Here is an 18,537-nt window from a genome sequence, read left to right on the forward strand (position 1 = left end):
AAGACATTATGCACTGGTCTTCCCGCCCATTAGCCTACCCTTCCACAGTAGCTGCTATAATCATTCACTTTACAGAGAGAAAGCCAGCAGTCCAAGATCATGCAGCTAAGCTGGCCAGGGGTCTAGCTCTACAGCCTGGGCTCTGAACTATGCTGCCACATTGTGAGGGCAGGGATGTCTGGGCTGACTCAAAAGTTTCTCTGTAACAAGTCCTACACTCTTGATCCAGCTATGCTGAGTGCTGCAGGAAGCAGGTGGTCTGGTGACCTCCTGGAGCAGAACCCAACACATCCTCATTGTGTCTGGTGCCCCATGTGTGGCAGGTGTGGGATAGCTTCCCATATTCAAACAATGAAGGTATACCATAATATGTCTCATCACCTGTAGGGATTCATTCTTTCTCTTATAACCTAAGGTAGAGTTGACAGGAAGAGAGGATTCTCAAAGTTAAGCTTAATTGTTCCTGGGAACAGTTCTAATTGCTGAAATGGAATTATCAGTTCCATTGACAGCCAGTCAAGTGCCACTTCACAGTCACACTCCAAATGAAGTGTGGACTGCAGCTGGCTGCCACTCTACCATTTCCTTACCTATGCAGGCACTTCACTGACCTGGTGCCACCACAAAATCATCAGATCAGTACCAGTTCAAGGTTGAAAACATATATGGTGCCCAAGTTATTCTAACTCCCCCGTGAATGGTGATGTTTAACAAAAACCAGTATGACAATGAAGGATACTACAAGAGACCAAGAATGTCCATTTGCTAATGTGACCACCAAAGGCTTAATTTCCAAAATATACAAACAGCTCATATATCTCAACAACAAAAAAAACAACCCAACTGGAAAATGGGCAGAAGGCCTAAATAGACATTTCTCCAAAGAACATACACAGATGACCAACAGGCACATGAAAAGATACTCAACACCACTAGTTATTAGAGCAATGCAAATCAAAACTACAATGAGGTATTATTTCACACTGGTCAGAATGGCCATCATTAAGAAGTCCAGAAATAATATATCTGAAGATCAGACCAAAAAAGGTCTACAAATGCTGGAGAGGGTATGGAGAGCCCTCCACACTGCCGGTGAGAATGTAAACTGACACAGTCACTACGGAAAACAGTATACAGTATAGAGGTTCCCCAAAAAACTAAAAATAGAGTTGCTATATGATCCTGCAATCCCACTCATGAGCACATGTGAGAAATTTAAAAAGATACGTGTACCCCAATGTTCACTGCAGCACTAGTTACAATAGCTAAGAAACGGAAACAACTAAAATGTCCATTAACAGGTGAACGGACAAAGAAGATGTGTTACAGAAACTAATCAACTAGACTTCAATTACGATTAAAATCGAGTCAAAGTCGCTCAGTCGTGTTCGACTCTTTGCGACCCCATGGACAGTAGCCTGCCAGGCTCCTCTGTCCATGGGACTCTCCAGGCAATAATACTGGAGTGGTTTGCCATCTCCTTCTCGAGGGGATATTCCTGACCCAGGGATTGAACCCAAGTCTCCTGCATTGCAGGCAGACTCTTTACCAAGTAAGCTACAAGGGAAGCCCAAAATTAAAATAACCTATACTAAAAAAAAAAATGATGTGATACACACACACACACACACACACACACACACACACACACACACACACACACAATGGAATACTACTCAGCCATAAAAAAGAATGAAATGATGCCATTGACAGCAACGTGGATGGATCTAGAGATTATCATACTAAGTAAAATAAGTCAGGAGAAAGACAAATACCATTATCACCTACATCTGGAATCTAAAATATGACACAAATGAACTTATCTATAAAACAGCTTCACAGACATAGAGAATAGATTTGTAGTTGTCAAGGTGGTGTAAGGGTGGGATGGATTGGGATTGGGGGATTAGCAGATGCAAAATATTATATATAGAATGGATAAACAACAAGGTCCTGGGACTTCCTTAGCAGTCTAATGGTTAAGACTCCATGCTTCTACTGCAAGGGACATGTGCTCAATCCCTGGCTGGGGAACTAAGATCCCATACGCTGCATGGCCTGGCCAGAAAAAACCAAAACCAAACGAGACAACAAGGTCCTACTGTATAGCACAGGAAACTATATTCAATATCCTATGATAAATCATAATGAAAAAATGTGTGTGTGTATATATACACACACATATATGTATAACTGAATCACTGCTATACATCAGAAATTAACACAAAACTGTAAATAAACTATACTTCTGTGAAATAAATTTTTAAAAATGTTATTTCCTACTCACTGTAGCAGGGGATTTTATAAAAAGTGAAAGTGAAAACTGCTCAGTCATGTCTGAATCTTTGCGACCCCATGGATTATACAGTCCATGGAATTCTCCAGGCCAGAATACTGAGTGGGTAGCCATTCCCTTCTCCAGGGGGGTCTTCCCAACCCAGGAATCAAACCCAGGTCTCCTGCACGGCAGGCAGATTCTTTACCACCTGAGCCACAGGGGACGCCCAAGAATACTGGAGTGGGTAGCCTATCTCTTTTCCAGCGGATCTTCCCAACCCAGGAATCAAACTGGAGTCTCCTGCATTGCAGGTGGATTCTTTACCAACTTAGCTATCAGGGAAGGCCTTTATACTTGTAAATCCCTACCAATTTCATCAATTTAAAAACACTATCATCATTTATTTTAATATTCATTAACATGAAAATAGGTATTTCAGCATTGTCTGCAACAGAAAATATTTTAAATAACATGCTTGTGTATCAACTGGGAAATGGCTTGTGTGCGTGTGTGTGTGTGTGTGCGCGCTCTGTCATGTCTGACTCTTTGTGACCCCATGGACTACAGCCTGTCAGGCTCCTCTGTCCATGGGATTTCCCAGGCAGGAATACTGCAGTGGGTTCCCATTTCTTCCTCCAGGGGATCTTCCTGACCCAGGGCTCAGACCTGCATCTCCTACACTGGTGAGTGGATTCTTTACTGTTGCATCCCCTGGGAGTAGTTTAATAGACTTTTTGATGCTACTTAACATTGTGCAGTTGTACAAAGAATGAGACAGATTTAAACAGACTGTCTTGGGAAGGTGACCCCAACAAATTATTGAGGTGAAAAATTGTAAAATAATGATAAAGCTGTATATGTGCAATTTGTATTTCTGTACCAATAATGCAAAATATGGAAGGATAAACCCTATATTATTGTTAGTTATTCAAGAGAAGATTTTTTTGAGGGATGGGCTGTGTAGGAGGGTCTTATTTTACTTTAGATTTCTCTGTTTAATTATTATTAAACTCCAAATGCCAAGAATCTCAATGAATTTGGGGAAATAGGTAAAATGAGACTTTTCTGGAATGTTTGGTGATGGTACATGGCAATTTATTAAACTATTCTACTTTTGAATAGGTTTTAAGTTATCCCTAAGAAAAGTAAACGGAAAAATATTTTCAGGAAAAACACTGTTCCCACTCAGAATTTATGTATGGTTTTAGAAATGGCAGATACTAGTTCACCACACTGACTCTTCCTTCAGAGACAGTCTGTCTCTAAAGGCCACATCTATTGGTTGACTTAGGAGACCACAGTGACCCACCACCAATACTCCTACTGCTATAGAGTCCCCTTCCATGTGAATATGCATAATGACAACAAGTGAAGGTAGCCCTTTTTAAACACTGATCGGTTATTTGTATTATTATTTTTTTGTTAAGTGGTTGTTCATACTACCTCCTTCATTCATTACTCTACCAGGACCCTCTCTCCTTTAAATTACCTGGCGACATTCTATCAATTGGGAACATTAGCCTTTCTTATGGAGTTTGCTGTATTTTCTCAGATACACTTAAAATTTAGTTTCAATGGTTTTTGATATGAGCTTTAAATTAATCAGTGGTAAAATCAATCTTTCTCTTTTCCTATCTGCTTTATCTAACCTATTTAATATAGGTTTCCTTATAGCCCTTTCATGATTTTATTTTCTACATTTGAGTCTTTAATTCAACTGAAATGTAATTTGATATAAATCAGAAATCTAACTTTTTTCCAAACAATTATTTTCTACACAGTTCATTCTCCACTGATTTCAAACATCATATATTAAGTATTAATTTTTTTATTGGTCCTGTTTCTATCCTTTCTGTTCTACTCTATTTGGAGAAGGAAATGGCAACCCACTCCAGTATTCTTGCCTGGAGAATCCCATGGATGGAGGAGCTTGGTGGGCTACAGTGCACGGGTCGCAAAGAGTCGGACACGACTGAGCGACTTCTCTTTCACTTTTCCATCCTTTCTGTTCTACTCTATCAATATCTACCCTGTCCCAGATCACAGTGTTAAGTCCTACAATGTGCTTTAATTATTGTTAAGGACAAGTCATCAAGCCCTTCTCCCTATTCCTGCATTGATCCATATTATTTTATTCTGTCTTCTTTATTGGCTAGCATATTCAGAACTTTAAATGATTCTGGTAATAAACATTCTTATCTCAGTTTATGATTACAACAGGCAGTCTAATTTAAGTCTTTCACCATTAATGTATGTTGTTGTTCAGTTACTAAGTCATGTCCAACTCTCTGCAAATCCATGGACTATATCACCCAAGGTTTCCCTGTCCTTCAGTATCTGCCAGAGTTTGCTCAAACTGATGTCCATTGAGTCGATGATGCCATCCAACCATCTCATCCTGTGTCACTCCCTTCTTCTCCTGCCCTCCATCTTTCCCAGCATGAGTCTTTTCCAATTTGTCAGTTCTTCGCATCAGGTGGCCAAAGTATTGGAGCTTCAGCTTCAACCCTTCCAATGAATAGTCAGGGTTGATTTCCTTTAGGATTGACTGGTTTGATCACCTTGCTGTTCAAGAGGCTCTCAAAAGTCTTCTCTAGCACCACAGTTCAAAAGCATCAATTCTTCAGCACTCAGCCTTCTTTATGGTCCAACTCTCACATCCATACATGAGCACTGGAAAACCATAGATTTGACTATACAGACCTCTATCAGCAAAGTGATGTCTCTGCTTTTTAATCCACCATCTAAGTTTGTTATAGCTTTTCTTCCACGAAGCAAGCATCTTTTAATTTTATGGCAGCAGTCATCGTCCACAGTAATACTGGAGTTCAAGAAAATAAAATCTGTCACTGCCTACACTTTTCCCCCATCTATTTGCCATGAAGTGATGGCATCAGATGCCATGATCTTAATTTTTTTAATGTTGAGTTTTAAGTCTGCTTTTTCACTCTCATCAAGAGGCTCTTTAGTTTCTCTTCACTTTCTGCCAGTAGAGTGGTATCATCTGCATATCTGAGGTTGCTGATATTTCCGGTTCTCTGGAAATCTTGATTACAGCTTGTGAGTCATCCAGCCCAGCATTTTGAATGATGTACTCTGCATATAAGTTAAATAAGCAGAGTGACAATTTACAGGCTTGACATATTTCTTTCCCAATTTTGAACCAATCCATTGTTCCATGTCCAGTTTTAAATGTTGCTTCTTGACCTGCATACTGGTTTCTCAGGAAGCAAGTAAGGTGTATGGGACATTTAAAAATCATATTTATCACTGCTAACAGTTTGCAGTTGAAACATAGGTTCAATTTTTAAAAATCATCACCATGTTTTTAAAATAAAAAACATAGTGGATTTTCATAAAATTAAAATTTCTAATATTTAATCATCCTTGAGTTCCTGAAATGATAAATACACTGCCCTTTTACTGTATTATCTGTAGCAGCATTTTCCCAAACCATGTTCCAAGGAACATTCTTTTCAGATATGTTTATAGATATAGCACTTAAAAAATTAAGTATGTGCAGAGCTGTATAGTAAGGCCCTTTTAAGACATTGTATCAAGCCTTTTAAGACACTGAGTTTTAGATGCTACTACCTGAACAGATTTCCTTAGGGTTTTATACAACCCTAGGAAGGAAAAACTTGGTCCAGGATCTCCCTTCTGCATTAGCTCTGTCACAATTTGCCATTAAGATAAAACTGTTAAGTTTCCCTTCTTTTTCAAAGCTCCAGTACAGATTAAACAGTACAGGAACTCTCTCTTCCTTGGAGATGTAATATACTCAATGCCTAACCAGTAGAACACATCCTTTAGGAATGAAAGTCCTTCCACAACATCCTTGACTTTTCTTCCCATGGTCAAGGGTGTGGTCACACCTCCCCCGCCTCCCCTAACTTATTCACAATGCTCTTACTGAATATCCCTGCTCTGGAACAGATAATGAGCCAAGTACTAGCAGTGCTGTGGTGATTAAGATAGAGCTGAGGTCCTGCCCTCACAGAGCTAACATCTAAGCACAAAAGAAGAGCTCTGGAGAATAAAAAACAGGACAGCAAAAATAAAAAAAAAAACTCAAGAGAAGGAGTCACAGATAAAGCTGAGGAAAATTCCTAGGAACAGAGGAAAGTAAGAGGACAACTTTGGGAGGACCAACATCCTAGAAGTTCCAGAAAAAGAGAGATAAGCAGGGATGGAAGTGGGGGGGCATCTGTGAAATAATTCAAGATTATTTCCCATGAACACCCAAGACTGCAAAGTAAAACAGCCCAGAGTGCCAAGCCTGAGATGTAAACAGACCACCAAAGAGTAGCAGGCAAGGTTTCAGACATCGTGATGACAGGAAGACCTAAAAGATTCTAGAATCCAGCAAGAATTGGCGACAGAAGAGAAAGTCTTGAAGAGATAATGATTAAGCATTTTATAGGACTGACAATGCACCATAAGGGAGAAAAAAATAAACTGGAGACCAGTTTGGAAGTGATGGCTGAGTGCTGTGGCAATGATGACCAAGGATAGAATCGGGACTTTTTTCTGGAGGTAGGAGAGAATGATGGGTTGTGCATGGTGAATGAGGAAGTGAAGAACAAAGGATCACTGCAGGGCTCTGGCTTAGGCACCTGTGCTACCACTGCACCTGCGGCTGTGCTACTGCAAGGATGAACTCAGAAGGAAATGGTTTAAGGGGAAGGAGGGAATCAGAAGCTGGAGTTTTCTTCCTTTACTTTAACGTTTGAGGTGTCTTGTGTAACAGCAAATGGACAGAAGTCAGGGGTTCGATCTGAAAGTCTTGAGTTTAGAGGTCCACGTTACAGGTTCATGTGGAGCCCACCAGCAAAATGCATGTCTGCTGATGCCATGAACTCGATGAGATACCCCAGAGGAAGAGAATGGAGACAGAAGGAGGCCCAGGACCAAATTCTGAGGAGCCCCAACATCCAGAGGTCTGGGGGAGAAGGGGTCAGTTTTGATTATTTACCAAAAAAACAGCTGGAAAACCACCTATTTTATTTATATATATATATATATATATATATATATATATATATAAAACCTAGCTCTAACTCATCCTCCCTAGAGCTAAGTCTTATCACTGCTTTGTGCGTGCATTCCCTTCTTACCTTAATTAGCCCTGCCTGAAGTCTGTCTATATGTTTGCCATTTTCCAAAAAACAAGCTTTGGCACGCATCACTTCTATTTGTATCCTATTTTTTATTTCGTTGTTCAGTTGCTCAGTTGTGTCTGACTCTTTGCATCTCCATGGAATGCAGCATGCCATGCCTCCCTATCCCTCATCATCTCCCAGAGTTTGCTCAAACTCACGTCCACTGAGTCGATGATACCATCCAACCAGCTCATTCTCTGTCATCCCCTTCTCCTCCTGCCTTCAATCTTTCCCAGCATCAAGGCCTTTTCCAATGAGCCAGCTCTTCTTATCAGGTGACCAAAGTGTTGGACCTTCAGCTTCAGCGTCATTCTTCCAAATAATATTCAGGGTTGACTTCCTTTAGGATCTCCTACAGTCCAAGGGGCTCTCAAGCGTCTTCTCCAGCACCATAGTTCAAAAGCATCAGTTCTTCAGCACTCAGCCTTTTTTTATGTCCAGCTCCCACATCTGTTCATGACTACTGGAAAAACCATAGTTTTGATTATACAGACCTTTGTAGGCAAAGTAACATCTCTGCTTTTTAAAAAGCAGGGTGATTTTAAATAAGCCTCGACGTACTGCTTTCCCAATTTTGAACCAGTCCATTTTTCCATGTCCAGTTCTAACTGTTGCTTCTTGATCTGCAAACAGGTTTTGCAGGAGGCAGGTAGCAGGTAAGGAGGTCTGGTATTTCCATCTCTTTAAGAATTTTCCACAGTTTGTTGTGATCTACACGGTCAAGGACTTTTAACATAGTCAATGAAGCAGGTATTTTCCGGAATTCTCTAACTTTTCCTATGACCCAGTGGATGCTGGCAATTTGATCTCTGGTTCCTCTGCCTTTTCTAAATCCAGCTTGTACATCTGGAAGCTCTCAATTCACATACCATTAAAAACTAGGTTGAAGGATCTTAAGCATTACTTTGCTAGCATATTTTTTGTATCTCTACCAATGTTTTCCCCTGCTTTAACTGTGCTCATTTTTCATCCTGTTTTTCTCATTTCTGAAGATAAGCTCTTCATTTTTATTTGACTCTTCTTGAGAACTGAGTGTTCAATAAGTGTGACTAGTCCTGTTATCATCATTCTCTAAATTGTTGTCAATTGTAAAGTTTGGAGTTCTTTTCTGAGTTATTTATAATGGTATTCTCTTGCTTCTAAGTGGTTTGGGGGTTTTAGTCATTCTTTTGTTATTGGTACCTAAAGTTTACAGCAAGACAGTAAACACAATTTCTCCTTTTTGGAACCTACTGCATTTCACTGAGTGAACATTCTCACGTGCCTTCAACACACCCATCCTGATATGGAAATATTGACAACCTTTGCTGCAATGAGAAAACTAAGAACAAAACTGGATATTTTCTTATACTTTAATTTATAATGATATATGGATTACAATTATGTAAGGATTCACTTTATTTGTGAACCACATTCTAACACAGAGAGTCAGAATTAAGTGTTACGGGTTAAGTTCAAGTCAGACTATTTGGGTTTTGAAAAGCATCCTGGCTAACTGTGTGACCCTGAAAAACTAACACTGTATCTTTGTCCCTGGATTTCTTTACTTGTTAAATAGGGATAACACTGGTACCTACCTTAATTTATAATATATACAACCAGAGTTATGTAAAGCATGATATGTAGGCTCAATAAATACTGTTTTTCATTGAATAATTACAGAAGTTTTCACAAAACAAAAAAATTAGAAATCCTCTTGTGTTACTTAATTTTTTAAGAAATCTGACTGCTAAAATTCTAGAGTCTTAGAATCATTTCCTATGAGGTGGTCAACTCTTACATATGCTCTACAGAGATATGCAGAGACTGTGGGTTCTATCTGTGGTACGCAGAAAGCTGTGGCTCTTAACAACCAATCTTATAAAGTTCTGAATGTCTTTACTGACATTACAGAAAAAAGGGATAAGTGACATATTTAATTCACTTCAAGTACTGTGCGAAAGGACTGGCACCGACCAGCAGGACTTTGGCAGAAATGACAGCTTTGTGACAGGTATGCAGAGCTGTCTGACCTGAAAGCCACATCACCCTTGATGCCAACACTGCAGGTCACAGCTCTGTCTCCTGCCAGTCTGGAAGTATTTTTGAGTCTCATTTAAAGGATTCAGCTTCTTGGTATTTCAATTTCCATGTATGAGACTTGGCATGACTCCAAAAGTCAAGAGTTAATGGCACCACCATCTTACTCCTTTCTCAAAGTTTAAAACCTTACAACCCTCCCAATCTTTAGGATACCTCGACTGCATGGCATTTTAATAATTCCCTGGCATGAAACAAATAAACTATCAGACTAATCTTACATATCTCCTAGTGTCTGTATACATGTTCGAAACATTCAAAGAAGCTGTCCCTCAGTGCTGGGAAGGAAGATTTTTTCTGCCCACTCCTGAGTGGTCTTGGAACACTTACAGCATGGCGATGCCCCAGTGCTTCCCTGCTCTCTCTCCTGCTGCCTGGAAACCAGAGAGGCCAATGAGGGCTACCGTGGGTGTGATGGTCAGGGGCCCGATGTATTTCAGCAGAGCCCCAGGCAGGCCTAGGAGGCCGATGACCACTTCTATCAATGAGGACATGATGATGGCTCCCTGGATCTGGAGCAAGAGAGGACACAGACGTAAGAGCAAGCTGCTTATAAATCACACAGTCTAAATGTCACCTGCAACCACAACTGATAATTCTGTAAGGTATCAAGCTATTATAAAATAGGCATGACATAGCTGAGAAATTCCTGGGAAACCCTAAAGATACCAGTGGGTATGACTGGGACCTAGCAAACCTAAGTATGACCCGACTGATGTAAGAGTATTACCAAAATGGGCACTGGACACAAAATCAGTTTGCCTATTCCACTGACCGAGACAGATGTAATTGTCTTATCATTCCCATTTAAGACATGACATTCAAAACAAGCCTCAAAGGTACAATGCAGTACAAAGATTCTTGACTTTAAGAAGTAAGCTTCTGTAAGACATTTAAAAGATAGTGTTACTGACAAAAATTCTAAAGGTGTATTTCTTTTGTACAGAATGGTCATATCTGTGTTAATTCTGAACTAACGGTGAATGGTTTTACATGTTTTGGAAGATCTGGATAAAATGTCAGTCATTCTTTGTATCTAAGGACTCCCATACCCTATTCTGTTCAAATGCACTGAAGCAGACAAATGGCTTTAATTCCGTCAACCAACACAGACAAACGCTGAGGCAAGAATAAATAGTTTTGCAACCTATCAACTCTGTGGCTCCCTCCAAAAGGGAGCCTTGTCCCTCGGCTGGTTATGCTGGAGGGTGTAAGCAGACAGGTCTGTGGTGGCATAGGAGAGGAGGAAGGGAAAGAAGGGCAGAAAAGAGGGCAAGAAACAATACTGTCTGGTGTCACAAAGCATTTCTACATGCTTTATTTTATAGCAATGTCATCTAAATTGAATTTCACAGCACAAATGAACATATCAGTAGCTGGAAAAAAAAAAAAAGAACTCAGTGTAAGCAACTGCAATATACTGGGCATGACCAACACTGAAAATAAGAAGAAACACAAAGAAGCCGTAAGTAGACAATGCTCATCATTTACCTCGCGTATTCGGGGATACCAGATGTGTTCTGTGTGTAACAGCTCTGTTGTTCCATTGGCAACCGAAACATCTTGAAAACAAAAACAAAGACAAAATTTTTCTTGGAGTGACACTGATGTTTGACGGGACATATTCATTTTACTCTTTTAAAGAAGAATTTCCTCCCTGTTCTAAGTATATCTGTATAAATACCCAACCCTAAAATTCAAGTTACAACAGTACAGCATATCATACTGAAAGGTGGATTCCCTATCACTAATATAACCAAATTTATTCACCAACAAGAGCTCCTGGTTTCTCAGAAGCTGACTGAACTGATGATACACACTGCTAGTTCCAGTCTCATACAAAGACCAACCTTTGCAAGCAGCTCATTGAAATGACCAACAGCAAGGTTGCCTGACTGAGGTTTTAAAAACCTAGATAAAACTGAGGCCCTTTTTCTGTTCCTAAATCAAATCAGTGGTCACAAAGTAACTCCTAGGAGCAAGGAAGGAAATAAGGGCTAGAAAATTCTGCTCCTAGAACCTAAAAATTTAACAGTATTTTGAGAGTACAACAGGTCTGTCTGCTTTCCTCAAATCCCCTATCTGATCTCTTCCTGACCTTAAGGGTTATTTAAGGATCTTTGCAATCACTATGAGGAGGATAGCAGGTGGAATGAAAGTCATTTGCAGAAAACCAAAGCAGCCAGATCCTTAAAAAGCAAAGATGTTTCAGAGAAAGGATGCTGATGCAGCAAAGAGAGTGACTACTGGTGGTTCATAAAATCCACTGAAAGAAAGAGGCAGAAAAACAGCACAAATATTTTTCTATTCTGTTTCCATATTTATCAATTTCATTAGCACAGAGGAATGAGGTCCTTTCCTGGTCCTTACTTGCTCTGGGGGTAGGGATGAATGAGTGGATACAGAGAGAGACAGAAAAACGACCCACAGATTGGAGTATTCTAAGCTGTTTTGTTGGTTGTGTGTTCTGTGCCTGATTCCAGAAAGGATTTATCACTGCTGGGGGCAGCACATCCAGGCCTCCCTTCTATCACCTGCATTATAGGACCCCAATGACATATGTGGAAATAACTGCAATTACCTGTGGTGTTACATTTCCATTTATCTAAAGACAGGATGGCTCGAGCAGGGGCCAGAAATGCAAAAGCACTGGCCTGAAACAGGGGTAACCTAAAAGAAACGAGACCAAAACCATGATCACGGCATCAGGAACTACCGAGGTAGTTCACTATTTGACAGCTTAACAGTCTTTTCCACAGACAAACAGCACATGAGTAAATGCAGGCAAACCTGGAAAAAAAACCCCAGTCTGCAAAGATATCCTCGGCCATGCAGCCAGGGACGCTGGCTTCTCCGTTCTCCCCTCCTAATGCTCTCTCCCCAGGGAGCCCCAGGGTAGGTTCTAGGGGAGCTCTGTAGTTAGTGCCAGCACCCCAACACCAGCCCCTGACATTACCACCTTTCCCCTTGGTGGGGGGAATGCAGGCATTTGGGTGTCTCTGTCCTGCTGAGCTTGTGAGCTCCTTATTAAACATCAATGTACCTCTTCTATTTTACCATCCTCCTCCCTTTCAAATTCTTATTGGTTATCATGGGAGAAAACCTATCTCCCCCTGTCGTTCCATTTTGTAAGTCAAAAACTGCCATGAATCACTGGGGATAAGCATTAAGATTACGTTAGTTATCTATCTATTGAGAAAAAGGAAAACTGTAAGTTACAAATCAACAGTAGATAAAATATTCTGTTTAATCATAAAAAATACTCAAAAAAGCACTTGTACCCTTATTTCTAAAGGACCCAGAAAACTTGTAGATTCTTTTAAATATCCTGCCTACACTGTCAAACTAAATTCAGAGATCCTCAGATACCATCATTCAATTACATTCTAGATAATTCATATTGATTTTATGAACACTGGTGCTACTCAAATTCAAAAGATTTTGTTCTTTATTATTAGAGTATAATAGAGTATTTTCCACTGGAGTTGTATTAAAGTGGTTCTAAAGGGCTAACACAGGAACTCAATCATTAACATTATTTTGAGGGTAAAATATGAAACTAGCCCTTTGGTTTGCAGGGTTTGGAACTTTCAGATATCTAGATCATTCTTAAAATACTCCTAAGCAGCCTTGAATCAGTGTCCTGGCCAGTAGGATAGGAACCCAGCCAGGCTCTCCTCTGAGCTGACAGTTCGTCCTCGCCCTGAGTGACATAGTAACTGGATTGAGAAACAGTGCCTCTGGCTGAAGGACATAGAACCGCTTTACAAATACAGAGCTGGTACACACTATTCTGAGGTAGATGAGGCTCTTCCCCCATATAATCATCTAAACTTCAGATCCCTGGGCTCTCCAAGCAGACAGGACTGTCTGCTCTTTTATTCTGTACTGATGACTGGAAATGAAACAAATTAAACTGTGCTTTTCTTTACACGAGGAGTTGGAAAACCACCTGTTTTTATGAGTAAAGTTTCACTGGGACACAACCACCACCCTTACTCATTCATGAGCTGTCTGCGCCTACTTTTATGCTTCAATGGGTAGAGCTGAATAGTTACAACAGGGAACACAAAGCCTAAAATATTCACTGGTTAACACACTACAGAAAAAACAAAATTGCTAACCTTGACTACAGGGAAAGTATATCTTAAATATGTGAAGATACCCCAAAAATGTAGAATTTATTTTTTAGTAGACATTTTAGAAGTTAATAAATAGTGTTAACTAGATGTCATTAAGCTGAGCGACTTCACTTTCACTTTTCACTTCCATGCATTGGAGAAGAAAATGGCAACCCACTCCAGTGTTCTTGCCTGGAGAATCCCAGGGACGGTGGAGCCTGGTGGGCTGCCGTCTATGGGGTCGCTCAGAGTTGGACACGACTGAAGTGACTCAGCAGCAGTAGCAGATGTCATTAAGAAAATCTGAGCAGATTTTGTAGCCCCAGGAGAGAAAAAGAACCTAACAAGCCCCACACAAGTTCTTACTTTGTTCAAAACTCTGCTGGAAGTGCCTCATTTCTTCTTGAGCATCCAGGTGACCTGAATCCATTTCCCAGTCTAGTCTCTCACCCACCATGTCACACACTTGCCCTCTAGGCAAGTAGTCTATGTTCTTACCTCTGAGCCTTTGCTTATCTCTTCAGTTATCAATTCATTTCTAAAGCTCCATTTCTATTCAATATTTAAAGGACAGAGAAAATACCATCTCCTCCAGGAACTATTCTTGGCTCTACTAAGGATCTATAATGCACTCCCCTACTTAGGACATTCTGGCCATGATTTCTACAAGTTACTCCCCAAGTTGCCGGGGAACTGCTTCATGATTCCCTGGGGTGGGGTGGGGGGTGGGGCACTGGTTAAAAATGAACATTTCTTCATCTCACTCAGTCCAAGTTAATCAGAGTCTCAGGTGGAGTCTCTGAATCTGCATTTTGAATAATTACTTCTGAGTGAGGCTGATGCACTAGGCAACGAAGACAACCCCTATGCCAGATGAAGGGATTTATCATTTTGGTCTCTTGATGAACACTTCCTGGGTGTCTGCTTGACACAGGCACACTTATAAAAAGATGAGACAATGGGAAAAACCACCCCTGGGCCCTTGAGGGGTTTCTGTTGTGTGAAAGAGATTATCTATCATGGATATACATGAAGGGTAGTGAGGGAGGCGGTGCAAGATGCCATGGGAGTCTATTATTAAAGGACAATAAGTACTTTAGCCCATAAGCAAGAGGTCAGTAATCCACGCAGAGGAGTGTAGATACAAATGAGAGCCACAAAGCAGACCCAGAAATCCTTAAAGAATTGCAGATACTTTACTGTGGGTGGGAATTGGTATGGTGAAGGTCAAAGGGGATCAAAGAGCAAATGCCTTGCAATCTTCTTGTAAACAAGAGGAAAACTAGTGAAGAACCTTGCTCTGAAAGGATCACTTCTGGGGGGAAAATGCAAAAGTTGACCTTAACTCCAAAACTATTCTCAAGGCATTCCAAGAGGCTGTGACATAGCTCTGGTTAGTGGTCCTTGTTTCACTGACTCCGCCCATCCTGTGGTGGCCGTTCAGATGACCAGCCTGCCCATGTCAGGATTTGGCCTCTACAGCTCCCTTCACAGCACTGAAGCCTCTGTGTTGAAGAGCTCCCTACTGCTAACCTGCTTATCTCCCCAAGGAGGTGGTATCGCCCTGACAGTAGGAACTGAGCCTGCTTACCCATCACTGGACCCCCAGACTAACTTTCGCTTAGTAATTAATGAATTGAAGGTGTTACTGACAAATATCTTTCGAGAGGAATTTTATTAGACTAGAAATAAGAGGTTATGTCTTTCTGCCATGTTGATTTTAACTGCAAATTTGGGGGAGAAATTTTTTAAGATTAAAGGCACTGGGTAGAGAGAGTAGAGTGTTGAATGTGCATGGATTTTCAAGATAAAATCAGGTAACTCTCCCATGCCCCAGAGGCTGGCAGTCCTCCACAGTGCCATCAAGGAAAGGGTATCAAAAAGTTTAAAAGGAAACAGTCCCACAAGCAGCACCAAGAAGGGATGAAATGCATCTGCCCAGAACTAAACCATTTAATGAAAATGAATAAAGCAAACACATAATTCAACAGCCCAGAGAATACACTCTGTGCCTGGCTTCCTCCATCTACCAAGAAAGCAATCAAGTTGGTAACAAAAACTTTCATCACCAAGTAAACATTTACTTGAATCTAAACTGCAGCACAACTGCAAGTTTGGCCTTAAGAAAAGCAAAATACAATGTCTCAGAGAATATTCTTTTCTTAATTGGAAATATTTCCGTACTGTTTACTACACCTACATGTATGTATGTATCTGTTGGACTGCTGAAAAGGAGCTTGTGGGCATGGAGTCCTCTACACAAACACTTCAGCAGGCACCTCTTAAGAATAAATAAATCCTCCCACATCATTGCCCCCTGCCCCGTAATCACACCCAAGAAAGGGGACATGAATTTTAATAACAAGGCCTAATAATTAGGCCATACTTAAATTCCTCAAATTGTTTTAAGATTTTTTTTTAATGTGGACCATTTTTTAAGTTTTTACTGAATTTGTTGCAATATTGCTTCTGTTTTACATTTTTTGGATTTTTTTGGCCAAAGGCATGTGGGACCTTAGTTCCCCAGTCAGGGATCAAACTTGCACCCCTTGCATTAGAAGGTGAAATCTGTCACTAGACCATCACAGAAGTCCTTAATTGTTTATAAAAGTGCTTATATCCAATCATAGTTTCTACACTGCAGCTGGTTATCGTGCGTCATATTTAGAGTCAGGCTAAACATTTTTGGCAAAGACTGCTCAGGTGTCATATCTTCTCTGGTAGCTCAGCTGGTAAAGAATCGCCTGCAATGCAGGAGACCCCGGTTCGATTCCTGGGTGGTGAAGATCACCTGGAGAAGGGATAGACTCCCAGTTTGATTCCTGGGTGGGGAAGATCCACTAGAGAAATGGATAGGCTACCCACTCCAGTATTCTTGGACTTCCTTGGTAGCTCAGCTGGTAAAGAATCTGCCTGCAATGTGCAAGACCTCAGTTTGATCCCTGGGTTGGGAAGATCCCCTGGAGAAGGGAACGGCTACCCACTCCAGTACTGCAGCCTAGAGAATTCCATGGACTGTATAGTCCATGGGGTCACAAAGAGTCAGACATGACTGAGCGACCTTCACTTTCAAATACTTTTGGCAAAGACTGCTCAGGTGTCATACCTTTCTTATAGCATCACATCAGGAGGCCTGTCAGGCTGTCCCAGGAGGTAAGAAAACTTGGTCAGGGTAGTGACTACCGGAACTCTCCATTTTAAAAGTACCTCTTCCTTTTGTAATGAATAAATTATCTATAAGGTGATTCTTAAATTGTACAAATATTATATTCTCACTAGCTTATTAACATTCTTACAGTGTGGCTTAAAAAGTATAATTTTTAATTTTATCATTCCACTGATATTAATTAGTGTCCTTTTGGTTTTTGTTTGTTTGATTGTTTTTAAATGCTTTTATTTATTTGGCTGTGCCAGGTCTTAGGTACAGCAGGTGGGATCTAGTTCCCTGACCAGGGATTGGACCCAGACCCCCCGCATTAGGAGCTCGGAGTTTTAGCCACTGGAGCACCAGGGAGGTCCCTTAGTGTCCTTTTGTAAAGAGCTTTTCTTTTTGTCCGAAAAGAAAATATCATCATAAACACATGGACTCATTTTTCATTCAGTTTAATAACACACTTCCATGACTATTCCTTTTAATATAAACTGTCCCAAATTTGCCCAAAGCACCACAGTTCCAGAATTATACCAATGTCACTACTAACAAGACTACTAAGTTTAAGGCTGAAGCTGAAACTCCAATACTTTGGCCACCTGATGCGAAGAGCTGATTCATTTGCAAAGACCTTGATGCTGGGAAAGATTGAAGGCAGGAGGAGAAGGGGACGACAGAGGATGAGATGGCTGGATGGCATCACCAACTCAATGAACATGAGTTTGGGTAGACTGTGGGAGTTGGTGATGGACAGGGAGGCCTGGTGTGCTGCGGTTCATGGGGTCGCAAAGAGTCAGACAGGACTGAGCAACTGAACCAAAGTGCAAGTTTAAGGTTTCTCTTTTCTTTTTCCTTTAGAATATATTTCATTCAGAGTGTGCAAAGTACTATGTTCTAAAGTCTATGAATTAATTCTTTTCCCATGTGACCAGCAATTTGTCATAGGTTCACTTGTTTCTGTTTGTATTCAATTTTAGAATTTGTGTTTCTTCATCCTTTTAGAGTTTATGTTTTGAACATGTTGAATATTTTATGGTTTTAAAATAAAACCATAAAATATATGGTTACTCCCATTCCTATCACCTCCACCCTCCAAATCTCACTTATTATTAACCATTTTTATTAATTTCTAACTTATCCTTATTTCTTCAAACATACACACTGTTTTACAACTTGCTTTTTCCAATATATCCTTAGAACTTACTCTATACCAGTTCAAGAAGATCTTCTTTATTCTTTCTCAGAGCTGCATTCACTGTGATGTATGATAGTCTCCTACATATGGACATTTAAGTTGTGTTAACTATTTTGTCATTACAAATTACACAGCAATAAAAAAAACTTTCTGCATTTATTTTGCATTTGTGGGAGCATATCTGCAGGGTAAATTTCTAGAAGTAGGACTGTTAGATCGAATGGTAAACGCATATGTACACTCAATACTGTTAATGCCCCTCCTCACAGGCACTGAACTATTTTCATTCCTGACAGCAGCATGTAACAGTGGCTGTTCTCCTACAGTTTTTCCATCAGAGGGGCTTGTTAAAATTATTTTTGTTAATCTGACAAGACAAATTGTGTCTTAGGGTAGATTTAGTTTCTGAAAAAGTGAAAGTGTCAGTTAGTCATGTCCAGCTCTTTGAAACCCCATGGACTGTAGCCCGCCAGACCCCTCTGTTCATGGAATTCTCCAGGGAAGAATACTGGAGTGGGTAGCCACTCCCTTCTCCAAGGAATCTTCCCAAC

At 40.4% G+C, this 18,537-nt stretch overlaps 1 protein-coding gene across 1 annotated transcript in view; it reads right to left on the reverse strand.

Annotated features, from left to right (window-relative positions):
- Nucleotides 1-18,537, reverse strand: part of SLC23A2 (solute carrier family 23 member 2) — an 85,996-nt gene that overhangs the window by 20,536 nt on the left and 46,923 nt on the right. Inside the window, exons 5-7 of the mRNA XM_068987154.1 lie at nt 12,101-12,189; nt 11,011-11,081; nt 9,850-10,031 (exon numbers count right to left, since the gene is read on the reverse strand). Coding sequence (XP_068843255.1) covers nt 9,850-10,031; nt 11,011-11,081; nt 12,101-12,189 — 342 coding nt within the window. The remainder of the gene's footprint in view (nt 1-9,849; nt 10,032-11,010; nt 11,082-12,100; nt 12,190-18,537) is intronic.

This window comes from Capricornis sumatraensis, chromosome 15, assembly GCF_032405125.1.
Source record: "Capricornis sumatraensis isolate serow.1 chromosome 15, serow.2, whole genome shotgun sequence".
Taxonomy (NCBI): domain Eukaryota; kingdom Metazoa; phylum Chordata; class Mammalia; order Artiodactyla; family Bovidae; genus Capricornis; species Capricornis sumatraensis.